General features: G+C 42.6%; 1 protein-coding gene across 1 annotated transcript in view; it reads right to left on the bottom strand.

Annotated features, from left to right (window-relative positions):
• The window catches only part of LOC141273238 (cartilage oligomeric matrix protein-like), a 1,071,601-nt gene that overhangs the window by 502,114 nt on the left and 551,063 nt on the right, over nt 1–18,424 (bottom strand). The window contains exon 7 of the mRNA XM_073684814.1: nt 8,066–8,221. Within this exon, the coding sequence (XP_073540915.1) occupies nt 8,066–8,221 (156 nt within the window). The remainder of the gene's footprint in view (nt 1–8,065; nt 8,222–18,424) is intronic.

Raw genomic sequence — 18,424 nt, 5'->3', positions numbered from 1 at the left:
GATGGGAGCCATAGCAGCACAACAGGCAGGAAGAAACAGTGGGATGGCCACAGACACAAGACGGGCAACTGTTCCCCAAAACACAAATACAAGGGAAGTTGCCAGTCCAATTGTTAGAGCCAGAATCGGGAACACCTTTCTTAAAGACTGTCCAGTTAAGCCAAAAAAGACCATTTGCAAAATCTGCCGTGTCAGCATCAGCAGGGGCAGCAAAACTACCAGCCTGACCGCCATCAGCATACTCAGGCACCCGACTATTTGGGCCAAACGCCAGGGTCCAAAAACAGTGTTTGCGGGTGACACTGTGGCGCCCAGCTGCGCATGGTACCACAGATCCTAGAAGTGTGCATTAATGGAATCCTCCATAAGAGGCCCCCATAAACATTCACACATCTCCACCTTCCACCTCAGACCAGCAGAGGGAGCCCATTAGGGATATAAATAGGGAAGGTGGAGCTAGGCAGTGAGGAGTTCCTCTGAAGAGTTCCTGCAGTAGAGAAGCCTGAGAGAGGTTAGTCTGCAATGGAGCTCAGTCTAGTTTAGAGAACTCAGCTAATAGTTCAGCAGTGGAGCACGAGGCTCCTGCTAGCTAGATTCAGGGAGCTCAGTTAGAGCTTAAGGTGTGCCGACGTCTGTAAGAGCGGTGAAAAGCGGCAAGCTGCCATTAGTGTGAGTAGCCTAGTGAGGGCCCGAGCGTGGCCGAAGGCGAGTGGAAAGTGAGTAGCAGTGGGGGCAGAGGAGCTACCCAGCTCACCCCGAAACATATACCGGACACCGGGTCCGAGCTTACCGGGATCTCTACGACCCAGTAAGGCATAGCCGGAATCCCTGGAGAACTACAGGTCCCAGGTTCACCAGAGAGCTGATACGTAACAGAGCCAGGAGACACATAAGCCCCGTAAACTGGGAGCATGCACTCCAAGAGAAGGCCTTATCACTATGTCAGCCGATGCAGGACAGAGATAAAGTTAGGCCTAGCTTCAGGCAGGTCAGAAACTTACTACGCAGAGGCAAGAAACAGGAGGCCCTACACCCGCTCATTGGGGAGGATCGTGATATGCACCCTTCACCCTACAGTGCTCCGGGATGTGCCTGAACTACTACCAGTAAAAGGTACTGAAGTGACTACCGTGTCCATCCCCGTTCTTGCTCTGACCCGGCTGGGTCTCTCCTGTCCTGCATCCCCCTCTCCTACGCTGCCCTTAGGCCTAGCTCCACCTGTGGGGAGCTATACCATCGAGCTGCCTTATCACCGGCCTCAGTGGACTGCCGCAGCGCTGGTGATTCTCACCAGAAACCACAGGTAGCGTCACGAACTTTCATAGAGTTAACAAATAATCCCCTTTTAAAAGCTGACCCCAGGGTACGGGCCCGGGAGCCGACCACCGCGACATCCCCAAGGCCAGGCAAAGGCCCGGGTACCGAGTCGTCCCCATCCCCCTGGGCGTGTCAACACCACTGTCTGTTCCGCTGTTGTGTGTGAGCATGCCAATCCCCTGTCCATGACGCAGACGAAGATGCCTCCCACCCTGCACCTGTCGTTGCACACTTGCAACCATCACCATCAGCAACCACGTCCTTTTCCCAGCGCAGTGTTCAGTTGTCCCTACCCCAGTACTTGGAACGCAAGCGCAAATACGCAGCCACCCACCCGCAGGCCACAATTCCAAACTGCCAAGTTTCTCAACTGCTTGCACTGGAAATTTTGCCTTTTAGACTTTTGGAGACAGAAGCTTTCTGCAACCTCATGGCGGTGGCTGTCCATCGGTACTCAGTCCCCAGCTGCCACTATTTCTCCCGGTGTGCAGTCCCCGCCTTACACAAGCACGTGTCCCAGAACATTACCAATGCAGTTACTGGGAAGGTCCACAAGTGCTTGTGGCCAGGGACAGTACATTTCTCTGATGGCACACTAGGTATATATTGTAGAAGCCAGGACCCAGTCAAACCCTGGATGGAACACGTCCTCCCGACGCAGAGGATTGTGGGTCCTGGTTCAATCAGGGTTGCCTCCACATTCTACAGAAGCTCCTGAACCTCCTCCTCTTCAGACCCCATCTCTGAAATTACCACATCAGTCGCAAGCTGGAAACACTGCAGCACTGCCTCAGCCAAGCGCAACAGGCTCTGCTAAAGCTAATCTGCTTAGGTGACAAACCGCACACCACTGCAGAGTTGTTGAAAGCTGTTACAGAGCAGGCAGAACTGTGGATCTCACCACATGTGTGACATTGGCTGGAACCTGGTGGTGGCTCTGAAACTTGGCAACCTTGCACATGTATCATGCCTGGCCCATGTGCTCAACTTAGTGGTTCAGAAGTTTCAAAACCTACCCTGATCTGCCTGAGCTGTTTGTGAAAGTACGCCATGTGTGTACCCATTTCAGAAAGTCAGCTACAGCTTCTGCTGCCCTGGCAGTGCTTCAGCAGCGTTTGCAGTTTCCAGCTCCGACTGGTGAGCAATGTCACCACACATTGGAACTCAATGTTACATATTTTGGGAAGAATTTTTGAGCAGCAGAGGACAGTTAAGTACCAGCTTCAACACATCCATAGGTATTCCAGTCAGCCTGCGCATAAGAGCTGATGAGTGGACATGGATATCTAACATCTGTGTGGTTCTCCAAAACTTTGAGGATGCCACCAAGATGGTGAGCGGCGATGACGCCATAATTAGCGTCATAATTCCGCTTCTCTGCCTACTGAAACGCTTTGTGCTAACTATTAAAGAGGAGGCTTTGCAGACGGAGCATAATGAGATGGAACTCATACAGGTGATGCTACACACCCCAGCCTCATCTCATCTAAACACGGCTTGGGTGATAATGAGGGGGAGGAGGAAAAGGAGCCGGCTTCCTGCACTACAGATGATACCACCCATCTGGTTTCGGCATCTGGTCTGGGGCCGGACCTTTATGGTTAAATTAATGGTTTCAGGTAACAACGTTACGCACATTCCCTCCTCAACATTCTTGGGGAGGGATCAGATCATGATCTTTTACCAGGGTCAGTCGAAGGTCTGCCACAAGTGCGGTAGCCCCTCACATTTTACTGCAGGGTGCAAGGTGGTGAAGTGCGATTTGTGTGGGGGCCTTGGTCATCTTGCCGTAACTTGTAAGGACATTCGGCTCATAATAGGGGGTCCAATCCTGCTGGTGAAGGGACTAGCAGAGGTGGGGGAAGCAAGAGACCAGTGAAGAGCAAGCAGTTGGGCCGCTCTAGGGTGAGGTAGCAGGAGAGACGGCAGGAGAGGCGCCAGGGGGATGGGAGAGGGGTAGTGATGTCCCTGCCTCATAACCCTGCTGCAAATAGATCTGCAGCTAAGGTCTCGGTCAGTGAGCTGGACGAGGAGGTGGAGAGATTGAATAGGGTGGAGGATGCCGAGGTCTCGGGTTCCTCATGCAGTGAAGATCTGAATGAGGATGCGAGAGAATGGCTAGATACAAAACGTAAGAAGCGTAACGGGAAGTAAAAAACTAAAACCAAAGCAGCAGAGGGAAGTCAGGATTTGTCTTTAGAATGGAACCCCCTGGGGACTCCAGCTGAGACCCAGACCCGGTCATCGGAGGAAAGCTCAGCCACCCCGCCCCTGGTGGACCTCACCAACCGGTATCATGTCCCGTGTAACATATCTCCTTCTCCTTCAGATGGGGAGGAGGAGGACATGGTGCCGGGTATGGCGGGTGAGGAGATGGGGGATTTTGGGGGGCGCCGGGCCTTCTTCACTGAGGGTGGAAAGTAAGCCCGTGGGCTAGGAGGCCACGCCGAGCCCACCAGGCAAAGGCGGGGATGTATGAAAGGAGGGAATGGATGTGTCAGTGTGCCTGAAGTGGGTGGCTTCTTCTGAGGAGGAGTATGTTTCACAAGGGCGTGGGAAAAAGGCTGCTGTCGAACCCAATCACCCATGATGGCGGCACTCACCCCGTTGATGCTGGCAACCATTAATGTTGTCAGCATAAAGTCAGATGCGGCTAGGTTTACAGCCTTTGATTTTCTCTGTCGCCTTGACACCGACATTTTATTTTTGCAGGAGACGGGGAGGTGCTTTTTGCAGGAGACGGAAGCTTTCCGCAACCTGATGACGGCAGTCATACTCAGTTCCCAGCCGCCACTATTTCTCCCCGTGTGCCGTCCCCGCATTACATGAGCACGTGTCCCACAATATTAGCCATGTTCTCAACAATGCAGTTACTGGGAAAGTCCACCTAACCACAGAAACGTGGACAAGTGCTTGTGGGCAGGGACAGTACATCTCGCTGACGGCACACTGGGTTAACATAGTGGAAGCTGGGACCCAGTCGGACCTTGGGACGGAACACATCCTCCCGACACCGAGGATTCGGGGCCCTTGGTCAATCAGGGTTGCCCCACATTCTACAGCTCCTGCACCTCCTCCTCTTCAGCATCCATCTCCGAAATGACCACATCAGTCGCAAGCTGGAAGTACTGCAGTAGTGATGAGCGCGCATGCTCGCTACTGCTCGGTGCTCGTCCGAGCATCTCACTGCTCGAGATGCTCAGCGCTCGCCGAGTATTTCTGGGGTTGCTCGGGTCTCCTCCCTGCATGTTTGGTGCTCTTTACAGAGCCAATGAACATGCAAGGATTGCCTGCCACTCACGGTAATGCCGTAGCCATGTTGGTTGTAACATTACAGTGATTGGCTGGCCGCACAGCGTCATCAGGTCTATATCAAACCTGGCTCCACCATGCTTGTCACAGTCACTCCGGAATCAGACAATGTAGGGAGAGGTGCTGCTGAGCAAGGGAGAGATTTGCTTGTTTCTAGCCATAATTAGCATCACCATCCCGCTTCTCTGTCTTCTAAAACGCTCTCTGCTCTCAATAAAAGAGGATGCATTGCAGGCGCAGCACGATGAGATGGAGCAAGGAAACATACAGGGTGATTACACACAGCCCAGCCTCATATCATCCCAAAATGGATTGGGTGATAATGAGGAAGAGGAGGAGGAACAGGAGCTACTTTCAGATGGTACTACCTGCACTACTGTCATACCGTCTGTTCAACGTGGATGGCCTGAGGACAGGGAGGACAGGGAGGACTCTGTATCTCACAGAAGGCAAGGGAACAGAATTCAGGTCAGGAGAGAAGCTAATCAAAGGTCAGTTAGACTCCTTGAGCTAACAGTGTGGATTATTATCGGCCAGGAAGATAAGGACTAGAAGGAAGCCTGTCATAGAGATCATCTCCCTCATCACACCCTCCCCCCTCCATCTCCATGCAGGATAAAGAACGCTGTGTACTATTGTGTCTTTGTGAAGGAAAAGCCTGTGGTTGTGTATGCATTAAAACTGTGCTGTACTGTGCTACCGGATAATAGACTGTGTACTGCTGTGCTGCAAAAGAGACTGTACTGGAGCCTGTTGCTCAAAGAGCCATTTGCATTGCACTGGCCGTGCTTCATTAAATGTTACTGTTCTACTGTTTATGAAGACTCTTATCAGGTGTGTCTGGTCAGCAATTGAATCTATTGTGTGACTTAGAGAAGCTGCAGCCTATGGTTGCCCTGAGTAACTGTTCCCCCAGGATTCCAACGAATTCATGTAACTGGTCTCGCCCTATCTGAACTTAGGCGGCGTGCGTGTAACATATAATATGTCTTTTCACAGCAATTTGCAGGATTAAGAGCAAAAAGATTATTAGTAGCCCTCAGAAAATCTATTAAATATGAGTTACAGCAGCAGAAAGGAGATGAACCCTATTCTGTCCTACACTATCCCTTCCGAATCTCTCCCTAACTGCTGCTAACAGCAGTATTAATATTCAATAGAATGAGCCCTAATAAGCGCTGTTGTTGCAGATAAAATAAATAAATGTGGTGTAGAATCAATGCCTATACGCTGGTAAAAATATTTTCCTCGCTCTGCAGCTCTCCCTGCTATGCCTGTTTCCAGGGTAGACTGTGACGAGCATAGGGCCACAGGTCTTTTATAGTCCCGATGTTGCTCTGCGGCAAGTCAATCACAGTTATGCCACTACCAACATGGCTACAGCATTACAGTGACTGGCAGGCAGTTCCCACATGTTTACTTGCTGTCTAAAATACTCCAAACATGCAGGACAGGGACTCGAACTTCCGCCCAAGCTGTAAAAAAAAAAATACTCGCCGAATAACGAGCACCCCAAGCACAGTGATGCTGGGGCAAGTAATGAGTATTGACCAGCATGCTCTCTCATTACTAATGATAACCCTTTTAAGTACCTCCAAACCCCCGTGTCAGAGGCTTATCTCCTGTGTGAACAAAAAAGCACACATCAAGAAATACAACATGCTTAATCCTTTTGTCTTTTGCCATTTTCATGTTACATCGTCGTCAGACCCTGCTGTGATTGGTGGACTTGGCCAAGTGCTGAGTCTTGTGCACATGTTCTGTTATTTGAATGGACATGATGAGGACCTCTGTAAAAAGTATAGCCTCAAAAAAATTAATTTTGATTCATATAGTTGTTATCTGTACCAGAAATGCTCACAGATTACCCTTTCTTCTATGCAAGTATCTCCCTCAATGGACGCATTCTTTTGTGATGGGTCAAAAAAGGAGCAACAGCTGGAATATTATACACAAGATTGTATACATGAGTTGTGCAAGTTACATGCACATCCCTTAAAGATAAGCAATGAAGCTCTGTCTTTTTGTTGTTAACACAGACTTACTTGAATAAGGCTGTATTGCAGTTAATAAGGCGATGTGACATTGGTTAAGGCCACAGCCCCACTATCAGTATTTGGTCAGTATTCGGTCAGTATTTTTTCTCAGGAGTGGGAGCCAAAACCAGGAGTGGGTGATAGATGCAGAACTGGTGCACTTGTTTGAATTATACTTTTTCTCTAATTGTGACTGAGAAAAAATACTGTCCGAATACTGAAAAAATACTGATAGTGGAGCCATGGCCTAATTCATTAAATGATTCAGCAAAGGCTTGGTCCTTCTCTGATCAGAATGTTATGGAGTATTGTTTGCGACATAGGAGTGCTGCTTTAATACTTCTCTGAAAAACAATATCAAGGCACAGCAAGTTTTGTTGAAAATTGTACAAGTGTTGGTAATGTGCAGACTTCCTTCTGTCAAAACCAGTAATAAAGTAAACGTAAATAGTTTGCTCTAAGGCAGGGATGTCCAACTCAAACATACAGAGGCCAAAATGAAAAACTTGGACAAAGTCGTGGGCCAACAAGTATACAGTATAATGGGCCTCATAAAGTCCTCCATACAGAATAATAACCCCACATAGTCCTCCATACAGTATTATGGGCCCCACATAGTCCTCCATACAGAATAATGGCCCCTCAAAGGATTGGTGGTTCTGGTGTCGCAGGCCAAATAAAACCACCCTGCGGGCCCACGGGCCACAGTTTGACATGAATGCTCTAAGGGTATGTTCACAAAGGGCATGTTTCAAACAGGTTTCGCAAACCTCATTGAGGTAAAAAAAAATAAGTGTTTTCAAGGAATCTGCTCAAAACATGACACTGTCTAGTGAATATGCTGCAAAGAAATGCTTCAAATTATTTTCAAAACTGCAAAAACATTTTCAAAAAGTGTCAATTCTGAAACCTTATAAAAAACCCACATAGATTATATTGAAAACTTCTCATAATTTGTCCACCTTAAAAATACACTGAGAAAACATACTCTAAGGGTATGTGCACGTCGCCTTTTTGATGACAACGTACCCGCAGCGATACTGAAACAGAAGGCACTTGAAAAAAATGCCGGTGGTGTTTTTCTGAAAAGTTTTGTCTGTCAACTTTTTTTGTCATTTTTGCAGCAACTTTGCCGCCTATGCCATTTTTGTTTTATAGAAGATAATGGCAGATTCCGTTGGAAGCTGCCTGAGGAATCTTGGTGAGGTTACTTCTTTTCGTTGCTTCAAGTTAAAAGAAGTTACAAAAGATGGAGCATATGCACAGCAAATTGTTAGAGATTGCTGTGCTCAGTTTCATTAATTGTGGCTTTTTTAGCACTTTATCAGGTGGGTTTCAGAAGGAATCTTTTTAAAAAATGCATTAAATGCACATACCCCAAGACAAACAAAAATTCTTACCACACATGCTATGGTTCCATCCCTTTCCATTACGCAGTCTGCATTTTCATGGCATTTACTAATTTCACCATTTGGACACCTCCTCTCCGTTTTACAAGCAGAGATTTGCTTCTCTCCTCCAGACCCAGACTTACAGGCGGAACATTTATATGAACCCTACACAAAGACATAAATAAAAAATATTTAGCAACAAAGCGACCTATATCCAGGTCTAGGATCTAGAAGGAATGGGTATCTGTGAGCATAGTCACCACCTTTATTGTACTAAAAGAATCTCAACACAAATAAGTACATTTATCACACTAACATGATGTTTTCACTTGGACCATTGGCACACCGGTTACTATTGGTTCAGTATTTTGTGCATTCAGCAGATGGACAGCAAACACACTTTTTGAAAATATGACCATCTGAACCTGGTCTAACTTCACTAATAAATCATCAATCTAAATAATTGGCACTTTTCACCTAGAGATTAAAAGGAATTCACTAATGGACAATGCTTTAGTGCAATATAATAAAACCATTACATATAAAAAAAAATAGTCAGCTCGCCAAAGCTGGGTATAGATAGTTTGGAGTTTCTGCAGAGGGCATGCACGGATCCAGTCAGAGCAACTGAATAGAGGTAATGAAATAACAGAGGCGATCCAGCGAAGTGAAGGCTGCCTATCAATTAGTGTTTCCATAAAACATTGCTTTTTTTTCATCCATATAAAAACGAAACTCCAAACATGAAATATGGCAGAAAGGCATAATAAAATACTAATGTCCAGACCTACGTATTTCGACTTGTGTGTTACTCATGGTCTAACTACTGACTAACAATCACTAACAAAAAAAGAGATGTGATCAGCACACCCATCCATGAGTGCACAGGATCCCAAATCCAAGGAAAGATAATCCACAATAAGAAGGGAGTTGATCCAGCACTTCAGGAAAATGCATTAATTAATTAATTAATTAAAAATGAATAAATGTATCATCCGAGGAGAAAGTCCAGGTTGATGCGTTTCAAAGTGATACTTCTTATTCATAACCAGGGGTGGATTAAGAGTAGCCAGGGCCCCGGGCAATTTAGAAGGCGTGGGCCCCCCCGCTGACAGAAATAGCAATGACTGTATCACGGCGCGCACATTTTTCCCTTATGTTCAGCATAAGGGAAAAGTATATAACATAGCGCCATACATAATAGCACAGGGGTGGGAGATTCATTTTCAGAAGGGGCCACATGAGAGACCGTGACTGTTGTGGAGGCCGAACAATAGGCTGAAATTAATTCTGCTCAATATTAACATATTAACTATAATTATTTTTAATTTTATTTGTATCACTTAATATTGAGCAGAATTAATATGCTGGCATAACCTATATACAGTACGAGCCCCCACATAGTCCCTTCAATCAACAACAAAAGCAATCAATCTATGGGGCCTTCATACAAGTAAACCATAAAAAAAAAAAACCCTATAAAAATTCTCTTTATTTTAAAAACTCAATTCATTAAGACATTAGTGATGGGCGAACGTGCTCAGATAAATTGTTATCCCTGCACTCTCTGGTGTTATCCGAGTATCTTGTAGTGCTCGGATAATACTGTATATTCGAGTCCCTGCGGCTGCATGTTATGTTTTTGTCTGCTAGACAACCACAACACTTAACAAACAGGCAATCCGCGCATGTGTTGTATCTATATGGCCTGAACAGTTGCGTACTTAGCTTAATGGCGTCTTCTTCTAACGCTTTTTCTCCTCTTTTGGTCATTCAGGGATCCATCAGGGAATTTCTTCAATCAGGACAAGAAAAGGAGACTATAAGCCGAACTGCAATGAGAATAACAGCTCACAGACGCAGACAATATGTCCCCACATAGCCCCCTACATACAATATGAGCCCCCATACAGCCCTCCATATACAGTATGAACCCACACACAGCCCCCTACATACAGTATGAGCCCCTACATAGCTACCTAGATATGGTAAGTGCTCTCACACAGCCCGATAGATACAGTATGAGCTCCCACATAACTCCCTTTATACAGTATAAATCCACACAAAATCCCCTACATACAATGACACGCCTGTCCCCCAATATACAGTATAACCCCCCCAACATAGCCCCCTACATACAGTATGAGCTCATTACATACAATATGACACCACTAAAGTCCCCCAATATACAGTATGAGCCGCCACATAGCCTTCTATATACAGTATGAGCTTCCACATGCTGTACAGTATGAGTCTACACACAGCACACAATATACAGTATGAGCCCCTACATAGCTACAGTAAGAACCCTCACACAGCCCCATACAGTATGAGTGCCCACATAACTCCCTTTATACAGTATGAATCCACACAAAGTCCCCTACATACAATGACATCACACAGTCCCCCAATATACATTATGAGCCCCCAACATACAGTATGAGCCCCCTACAAACAACATGAACCCCCACACAGCCATACACATACAGTATGAGCCCTCACATAGCTCCTAATATATAGTATTAGCCCCCACATAGCTCCTTGCAGCCCCCAAACCCACAGGATAACATAAATCTGTAGCCTCCAAGATAATATACTATGCAGCCACTAGCAGCCCCCATAGTCACATATCCGCGCCCCCCCCCCATGGTCACATACCCTGCTGCCCTCCCATGGTCACATAGTCTGCTGCCCTTCCATGGTCACATACCCTGCAGCCCTCCATTGGTCACATACCCTGCAGCCCTCCCTTGATCCCATACCCTGCAGACCCCCATGGTCCCATACCCTGCAGCCCCCCCATGATCCCATACCCTGCGTTTTTCCTGCCAGGGACTTGCAGATGTGGAGCGTTCTTCACTTGCATTTCAGCATGCGGGTTGTCAAGCGCTTTCTAAGTGATTTTAGCATCACTTGGAAAGTGCTTGACAACTTGGTCACACTATATAAATCCATGCAAACAGCATGGATTTAAATATTGTGACCGTAAAAGAATGGTAAAAAATAAATATTATACTTACCTTCTGATGACCCCCGGTGTCCTTATTCGATCCATCCTGGCTTGCCGGCAGCTCGCGATGGTCTAAAAGGACCTGCGGTGATGTCATTTAGTCATGTGACAGGTCACGTGACCTCCGACGTCAGCGGTCGCGTGACCCGTCACATGACTAAATTACGTCATGGCAGGTCCTTTAAGACCTGTGTTTCCCAAACTCCAGTCCTCACGGCCCCCCGCAGGTCATGTTTTCAGGATTTCCATAGTGCTGCACAGCTAAGAGAATTACTGATGCCTTAATAATACTTCTACCACCTGGCCAATGCTAAGAAAATCCTGAAAACATGAGCTGATGTGGTTCGTGAAGACTGGAGTATGGGAAACACTGTTTTAGACCATTGCAAGCTGCCGGGAAGCCAAGACGCATCGCTAAGGACACAGGTACTATGGTACCCGGGTCCGGAGGAGAGTCTCCTCTTCTCCAGACCCGGGTACCATCTGCACATTGAACCGCATGATATCCGCATGTGCATATGTAGTGATGCGGATATTATGCGATTCAATGCAAGTCAATGGCGGCGTTTACGCAAAATAATTGGTGATGCTGTGGATTTTTCCGCAATGGTAATCCACAGCGGAAATTTCCGCAACATGTGCACAGCACATGCGGATTATCATTGGGGAACATGGCAGACCTTCTACCAAGCATTTTTTAAGCGTTTCTGCAGCGGAATTGCCGCTGCGGAAACGCTTAAAAAACGCATAGTGGGCACACAGTCTTACGTTCCCCCTTCCTCTGGCAGAACACTTAACTCTTTCCAAGACAAAAAAATTGGAAGCCTTTTAAATTGCCATTGTGATCCTTTAGAAAATGTTTAGAAACATTGAAAGGGTTAATGGCCTTGGGCTTCATGAAATCCCCTATGTGCTCATTAATTCTGAAGCCGGTTAAATCTCCCTTATGTACTCTGGAGACATGCTTCAAAACTGTAGATGCTGACATAGCTTCAGGGTAAATGGAATCAGATAGGTGGCGTCTAATCTGTACTTTCAGGGTACCTGTGGTGCAACCCACATATTGGACCCTGCAGATGGTACAATCTATAAGATAGACAACATTCATAGTATTTCAGTTAATGAAATAGTGAATTAAAAATTGTTGTTGTTTATGATAAGAGAAATATTTATCAGTTTTTTTTTAGCATGAGTGCAAGCCTTGCACCGGTTGGCTCCACATTTAAAGAAACCTTTCAAGCTTAACCACGTTCTAGCCTTATTCAAATTACTAGTGAAAAGGTTGGGGGATAATAAAGAGCCTAATGTGGGTTCTTTCCTGGGAACAAAATGAATGTCCTCAGTGAGTATGGTTCTTAGATTTTCATCCTGATTAAGGATGGGTAAATATATTTTATTATAGATACTATACTGTTGTATTGATGACTGTAATCAGTAGATTAAGTAATAACTGAATTAGACTCTTTCTTATGAATATTCCTATCTGTATACAGTAATTTTTTTGCAATCTATATTGGAAACAATGGAATGTGCTCTGTCCAGAGACCATTTTGGATACCCTCTATGATAGAGTCTTTCACATGTTTTATGAGATTCATGTTGAAATGTGGAATTGTCAGAGCAGTTGTGTTTAATACTTATAAGCTCTCCTAAAGGTAGGTTCTTTTTTGTGTGTCGTATGGCAAAAATTGAGCTGTGAGTATTGAATTGCTCGCTGTTGGTTTTCTATAGGGTGCTATACTAACTTTGTGATTGCTTATATCTGCTGTTAATTGTAAGGCTATGTGCACACGATGCGTATTTGAAGCAGAAATTTCCTGCGCATTTTTTGCATCTCCTTGGCAGGAAAAACGCATGCGTTTTTACACAGAAATGTATGTGGCTGGCAGCTAATAAAGATGGTTGTCATTTCCTTGCCCAAACCCCATTTCTCCATTTTGCTTTTTGCAAGTCACACAATGCCACATGAAGAGCAGCCCCTGCGTCTCCACAGGCCGTATATGAACCTGCTATTAATTAGTGTGCTAAATATCCTGCGTCTGCACAGTGCGCAGGTAAGATAAATGTAGGTAGTATGTTGTTAAATATTAATTATGGATATTCATTTTATTTTGAATTCTGTACCATACTGATTGCATCAGCCATCGTGTTAGGGTTTTTAGCTGACATGCACTATTTGTGTATTTTTGGTTCAGCACCATAATTAGAAGAACAGGTGCAATATGACCGGCCTATAAAAGCCCATGTTAGAGACAGAGGGCTTGCCATTCCACAGGACACAGGACGAGGGTCTGTGTGTAAACCAGCTGCTGATGTAGGCCCAACGGACACATGGTGTCACCCTGACACACGTGCTGGACACAGACAGACGCAATCTGCAATCTGCCATCCAGGATCCCAGGAAAAGATGGGTGAATCTCAACTATTAAGCTAATTATGGACAAATGGACAATTACTCTAACTATTTAACTATTGTATGTACCTTCTGCAATTATTCTTTTTAATGGACAATCCAAGAATAAATCGATACTTTTTTTATAAGAATATCGTGATATAGAAGTCCTTGATGGAAAATTATACAGAAAGAAGTATTTTTTTACATTGGCGAGCCTTAGCCAGTCCTTATTTTTCATGTTTTTAAGTGAATTTCCTTCTTGAACAAAGAGGGGAGAGAAGAGACTAGACGAGCTGAACAGCTGTTGTTCACATGTCAGGAAATCCACTAACTTTGTCACAAGAATCAGAAAGAACCTACAGATTGAGGACTAATCCATTCTACAGATGGACTGACAGGCACCAGAGGTACTACAAGGATCAGAATCAGACGAACTGAGGATAGTACGTGCTGATCATCAAAAGCTAAGAAATCTGAAGGTAAGCAAAATATGGATATAATTTCTTCCTTTGCTAAACAAAGTAAGATTAACTTCAAAGTCAATGAAGGAACTGACTTGAATCTTTTGTGGCTTAGTTTATATAGCGAATGTGAATTAGAGAATTTACAATTAAACTCCAAGGTATGTTTTCATAGAGACAAACACAAATTGTGGGATATTCTACATTTGATGCATGTATTTCATCATCTTGTGCTTGAAAGGTCTAAGCAGGACAATAGTGTAAAAATAGTGTCAAATGGTGATACTGATTCTGACTGTAATGTGGAAATTGAGCAAGAAGTAAGACACGTGTCTGTAACAGGTGACCTTGGGTCTGACGAAGAGACGGACATACAAAAAACTGACATGGGAGGAGACATGAGTGACATATGAGAAACCGACATGGGAGGAGACATGAGTCACATACGAGAAACCGACATATTAGGTGATTTGGGAGGAGACACGAGTGACGTAGGAGGAGCTGACGTACAAGGGCCACTAAAAATAGCAGAAAACTTAGGAGCTACAGAGGCCCAACTTCAAATTAAAGTGAGGAAAAATTTGCTAAAATTATACAAAATCATGCCAAAATATGATGCCAAAATCCATGTCTGTAGAAATTCAGAGATATTTGAGAGCTTTTCTGATAAGTTTTATTTATCCAATGAGGAGAGGAATCAATTATTTAAAATGTGGATTCCTGTGACATTTTCCAGACGTTTAAATGTAATGCCCTGTGAAAATGACTCTCCTAATGAATGGAAAAATGATTCGGACAGATAAAAATATTTGATTTATTGTGCCACAAAGGATTTCCCCAACATAGATGATCTACAAAAATGAAGGATTGGTAGGAAAGAATGTAAATATACATTCATGTCCATATTTGAACGGTTGTACAAAGCTCTCATCAAAAATGGAAAATTACAACAAATGATAACCACTTTTGTACAAAAATTCAAATTCTTAAATCCAGTATCTCGAGTTATTGCGTCACAAAAAGCTCTTTATTTGAATGTGCGCAGTTGCTTGATTTTGTTAGAAAACATGAAAATAGTGAAAAGAAAATAAATCAAGCTAAGTTTGTAAAACCAGAAAAGGTAAAATCTTCTCAAAAGCCAATATCAAACTCTCCTAGACTGAACCATCCCCCTAATGAAATCTATGAAATACGCAGAAGATTTCATATATGTTATAAGCCATATCAGATTATTCAAAAGTCAATTTCTTCACAGTTTCAAAGTTCTGTCCATCTTCCCCTAAAAATAAAAATGGCAGAAATTGACGGACAGAGGCAGGTGAGACGACCAGCTGAGAGTGAAGTCATGGAATGTGGACAGAAGAACAGGCAATTATCTGAGCTTATGAAGGATAGAAAGATGTCTTTTCTAAACAGAGGTTTTCTAGAGATTTTTGACAGAGACAGAAGATTTGGTTTAGTGAGTGGCTAAGAAAAAATTGTAATTATATGTTGTATCAAAGTGTTATACAATGTATCATTAGTTATTTATAATCTTATACAGTAAAATTGTGTAGTTACATAGTATCTGCTAGTTCATATATATATATATATATATATATATATATATCTACAATATATATATATATATATATATATATATATATATATATATATAGTATAGACCAAAAGTTTGGACACACCTTCTCATTTAAAGATTTTTCTGTATTTTCATAACTATGAAAATTATACATTCACACTGAAGGCATCAAAACTATGAATTAACACATGTGGAATTATATACTTAACAAAAAAGTGTGAAACAACTGAAAATATGTCTTATATTCTAGGTTCTTCAAAGTAGCCACCTTTGATGACTGCTTTGCACACTCTTGGCATTCTCTTGATGAGCTTCAAGAGGTAGTCACCGGAAATGGTTTTCACTTCACAGGTTTAATAAGTGGGATTTCTTGCCTTATAAATGGGGTTGGGACCATCAGTTGTGTTGTGCAGAAGTCTGGTGGATACACAGCTGATAATCCTACTGAATAGACTGTTAGAATTTGTATTATGGCAAGAAAAAAGCAGCTAAGTAAAGAAAAACGAGTGGCCATCATTACTTTAAGAAATGAAGGCCAGTCAGTGCGAAAAAATGGGAAAACTTTGAAAGTGTCCCCAAGTGCAGTTGCAAAAACCATCAAGCGCTACAAAGAAACTGGCTCACATGAGGACCACCCCAGGAAAGGAAGACCAAGAGTCACCTCTGCTTCTGAGGATAAGTTTATCCGAGTCACCAGCCTCAGAAATCGCAGGTTAACAGCAGCTCAGATTAGAGACCAGGTCAATGCCACACAGAGTTCTAGCAGCAGACACATCTCTTCAACAACTGTTAAGAGGAGACTTTGTGCAGCAGGCCTTCATGGTAAAATAGCTGCTAGGAAACCACTGCTAAGGACAGGCAACAAGCAGAAGACACTTGTTTGGGCTAAAGAACACAAGGAATGGACATTAGACCAGTGGAAATCTGTGCTTTGATCTGATGAGTCCAAATTTGAGATCTTTGGTTCCAACCACCGTGTCTCTTTGCGACGCAGAAAAGGAGAACGGATGGACTCTACATGCCTAGTTCCCATTGTGAAGCATGGAGGAGGAGGTGTGATGGTGTGGGGGTGCTTTGCTGGTGACACTGTTGGGGATTTATTCAAAATTGAAGGCATACTGAACCAGCATGGCTACCACAGCATCTTGCAGCGGCATGCTATTCCATCCGGTTTGCGTTTAGTTGGACCATCATTTATTTTTCAACAGGACAATGACCTCAAACACACCTCCAGGCTGTGTAAGGGCTATTTGACCATGAATGAGAGTGATGGAGTGCTACGCCAGATGACCTGGCCTCCACAGTCACCAGACCTGAACCCAATCGAGATGGTTTGGGGTGAGCTGGACCGCAGAGTGAAGGCAAAAGGGTCAACAAGTGCTAAGCATCTCTGGAAACTCCTTCAAGATTGTTGGAAGACCATTTCCGGTGACTACCTCTTGAAGCTCATCAAGAGAATGCCAAGAGTGTGCAAAGTAGTCATCAAAGCAAAAGTTGGCTACTTTGAAGAACCTAGAATATAAGACATATTTTCAGTTGTTTCACACTTTTTTGTTAAGTATATAATTCCACATGCGTTAATTCATAGTTTTGATGCCTTCAGTGTGAATGTACAATTTTCATAGTCATGAAAATACAGAAAAATCTTTAAATGAGAAGGTGTGTCCAAACTTTTGGTCTGTACTGTATATACACACTTATATACAGTAGAGATTGTATATAATTGTATTTATATATTTATAGTAATAATTAAAAATTAATTAATTCATAAATTAGAACCTCATATATAAATTAAAGTAGCAATATTTTGAATTACATTAGAACAAACATATGTAAAAGATATTTAAATAATTCTGTTTCTGTATGAACTTGATATTTAATTTAATTTTTTATATTTCCTTCATTCCAAAGCAGGATTTAATCAAACAACTCTAAAATGTATTTATTTCTTTATTCACACATGAAGTTGGAAAAATTGCATGATTTTATGTGTATAACATTTTAAAAAAATAACAATATAACTAGTTGAACTATATTATGTGTAACACTTATTAATTATTTATTTTGTGCTTTATAACTAAAGTAACTTTACTGCATGACGTGTGACAGCTGCAGCCTTTGAACTTTGAGCACATAGTATAGAATCCCATTCATTCTATTTTCAGCTGACGTAACTTAAAACCTGGTAGCCAGTAAAAAATAATCTAAGACATTTCTATTTTTGCAAGTCAAGAGTATTTTTTTAAGCGTCTTAAATTTCAGGAAAATCTTATATTATATTATATGTACTTGGGGAATTTTCAAAGAAATATTAAGACATTAAATTTAATAGTTTACAATGTGCATTGATAAATAGGATACAACAATTTTGGGTTAAATATATATATATATACATATATATATATATATATCTATAACTTCATATGTGAAATGTTTGAGTTGAACGAATCTGTGACAGTCAGAGTGAAATGTGATTAATGTGAGCAGCTGCTAACTGAATGTGAGGCCTCATGTGTGCTAGGAAAAAAAAACGTTTCTTTATGTGAAGGTACAAAAATATATTTAATTCTGAGAAAATTATGATACATAATTAATCATTATCTACATAATATATATATTTTTAGTAATTATTATTTCTTGATTTAGTTAATAGTGGATAAGGGCAACCACACATCAATATGGTTTACAAAGCAAATTTACATTTAGAATAATTTTTCCACATGATAATTTTATAGTATTCAAGGATATTATTAATTTTTAATGGTTACCTAAATAGGTACACACCGCTTCAGACAAATCTATGCTACACATTGATATGACATTTATGCAAAATATTTATAGAAGAAGAATTATTTTTAATTTGGTTCTGATACATAAATTATTTTATAAAATAATATTTTTGGTATTAAGGGGGAAAATGTGT

Source organism: Phyllobates terribilis, unplaced genomic scaffold, assembly GCF_046119375.1.
Source record: "Phyllobates terribilis strain yellow unplaced genomic scaffold, ASM4611937v1 Scaffold_1__5_contigs__length_1240528914, whole genome shotgun sequence".
Lineage (NCBI taxonomy): Eukaryota > Metazoa > Chordata > Amphibia > Anura > Dendrobatidae > Phyllobates > Phyllobates terribilis.
This window is presented reverse-complemented; position numbering and strand designations above follow the sequence as displayed.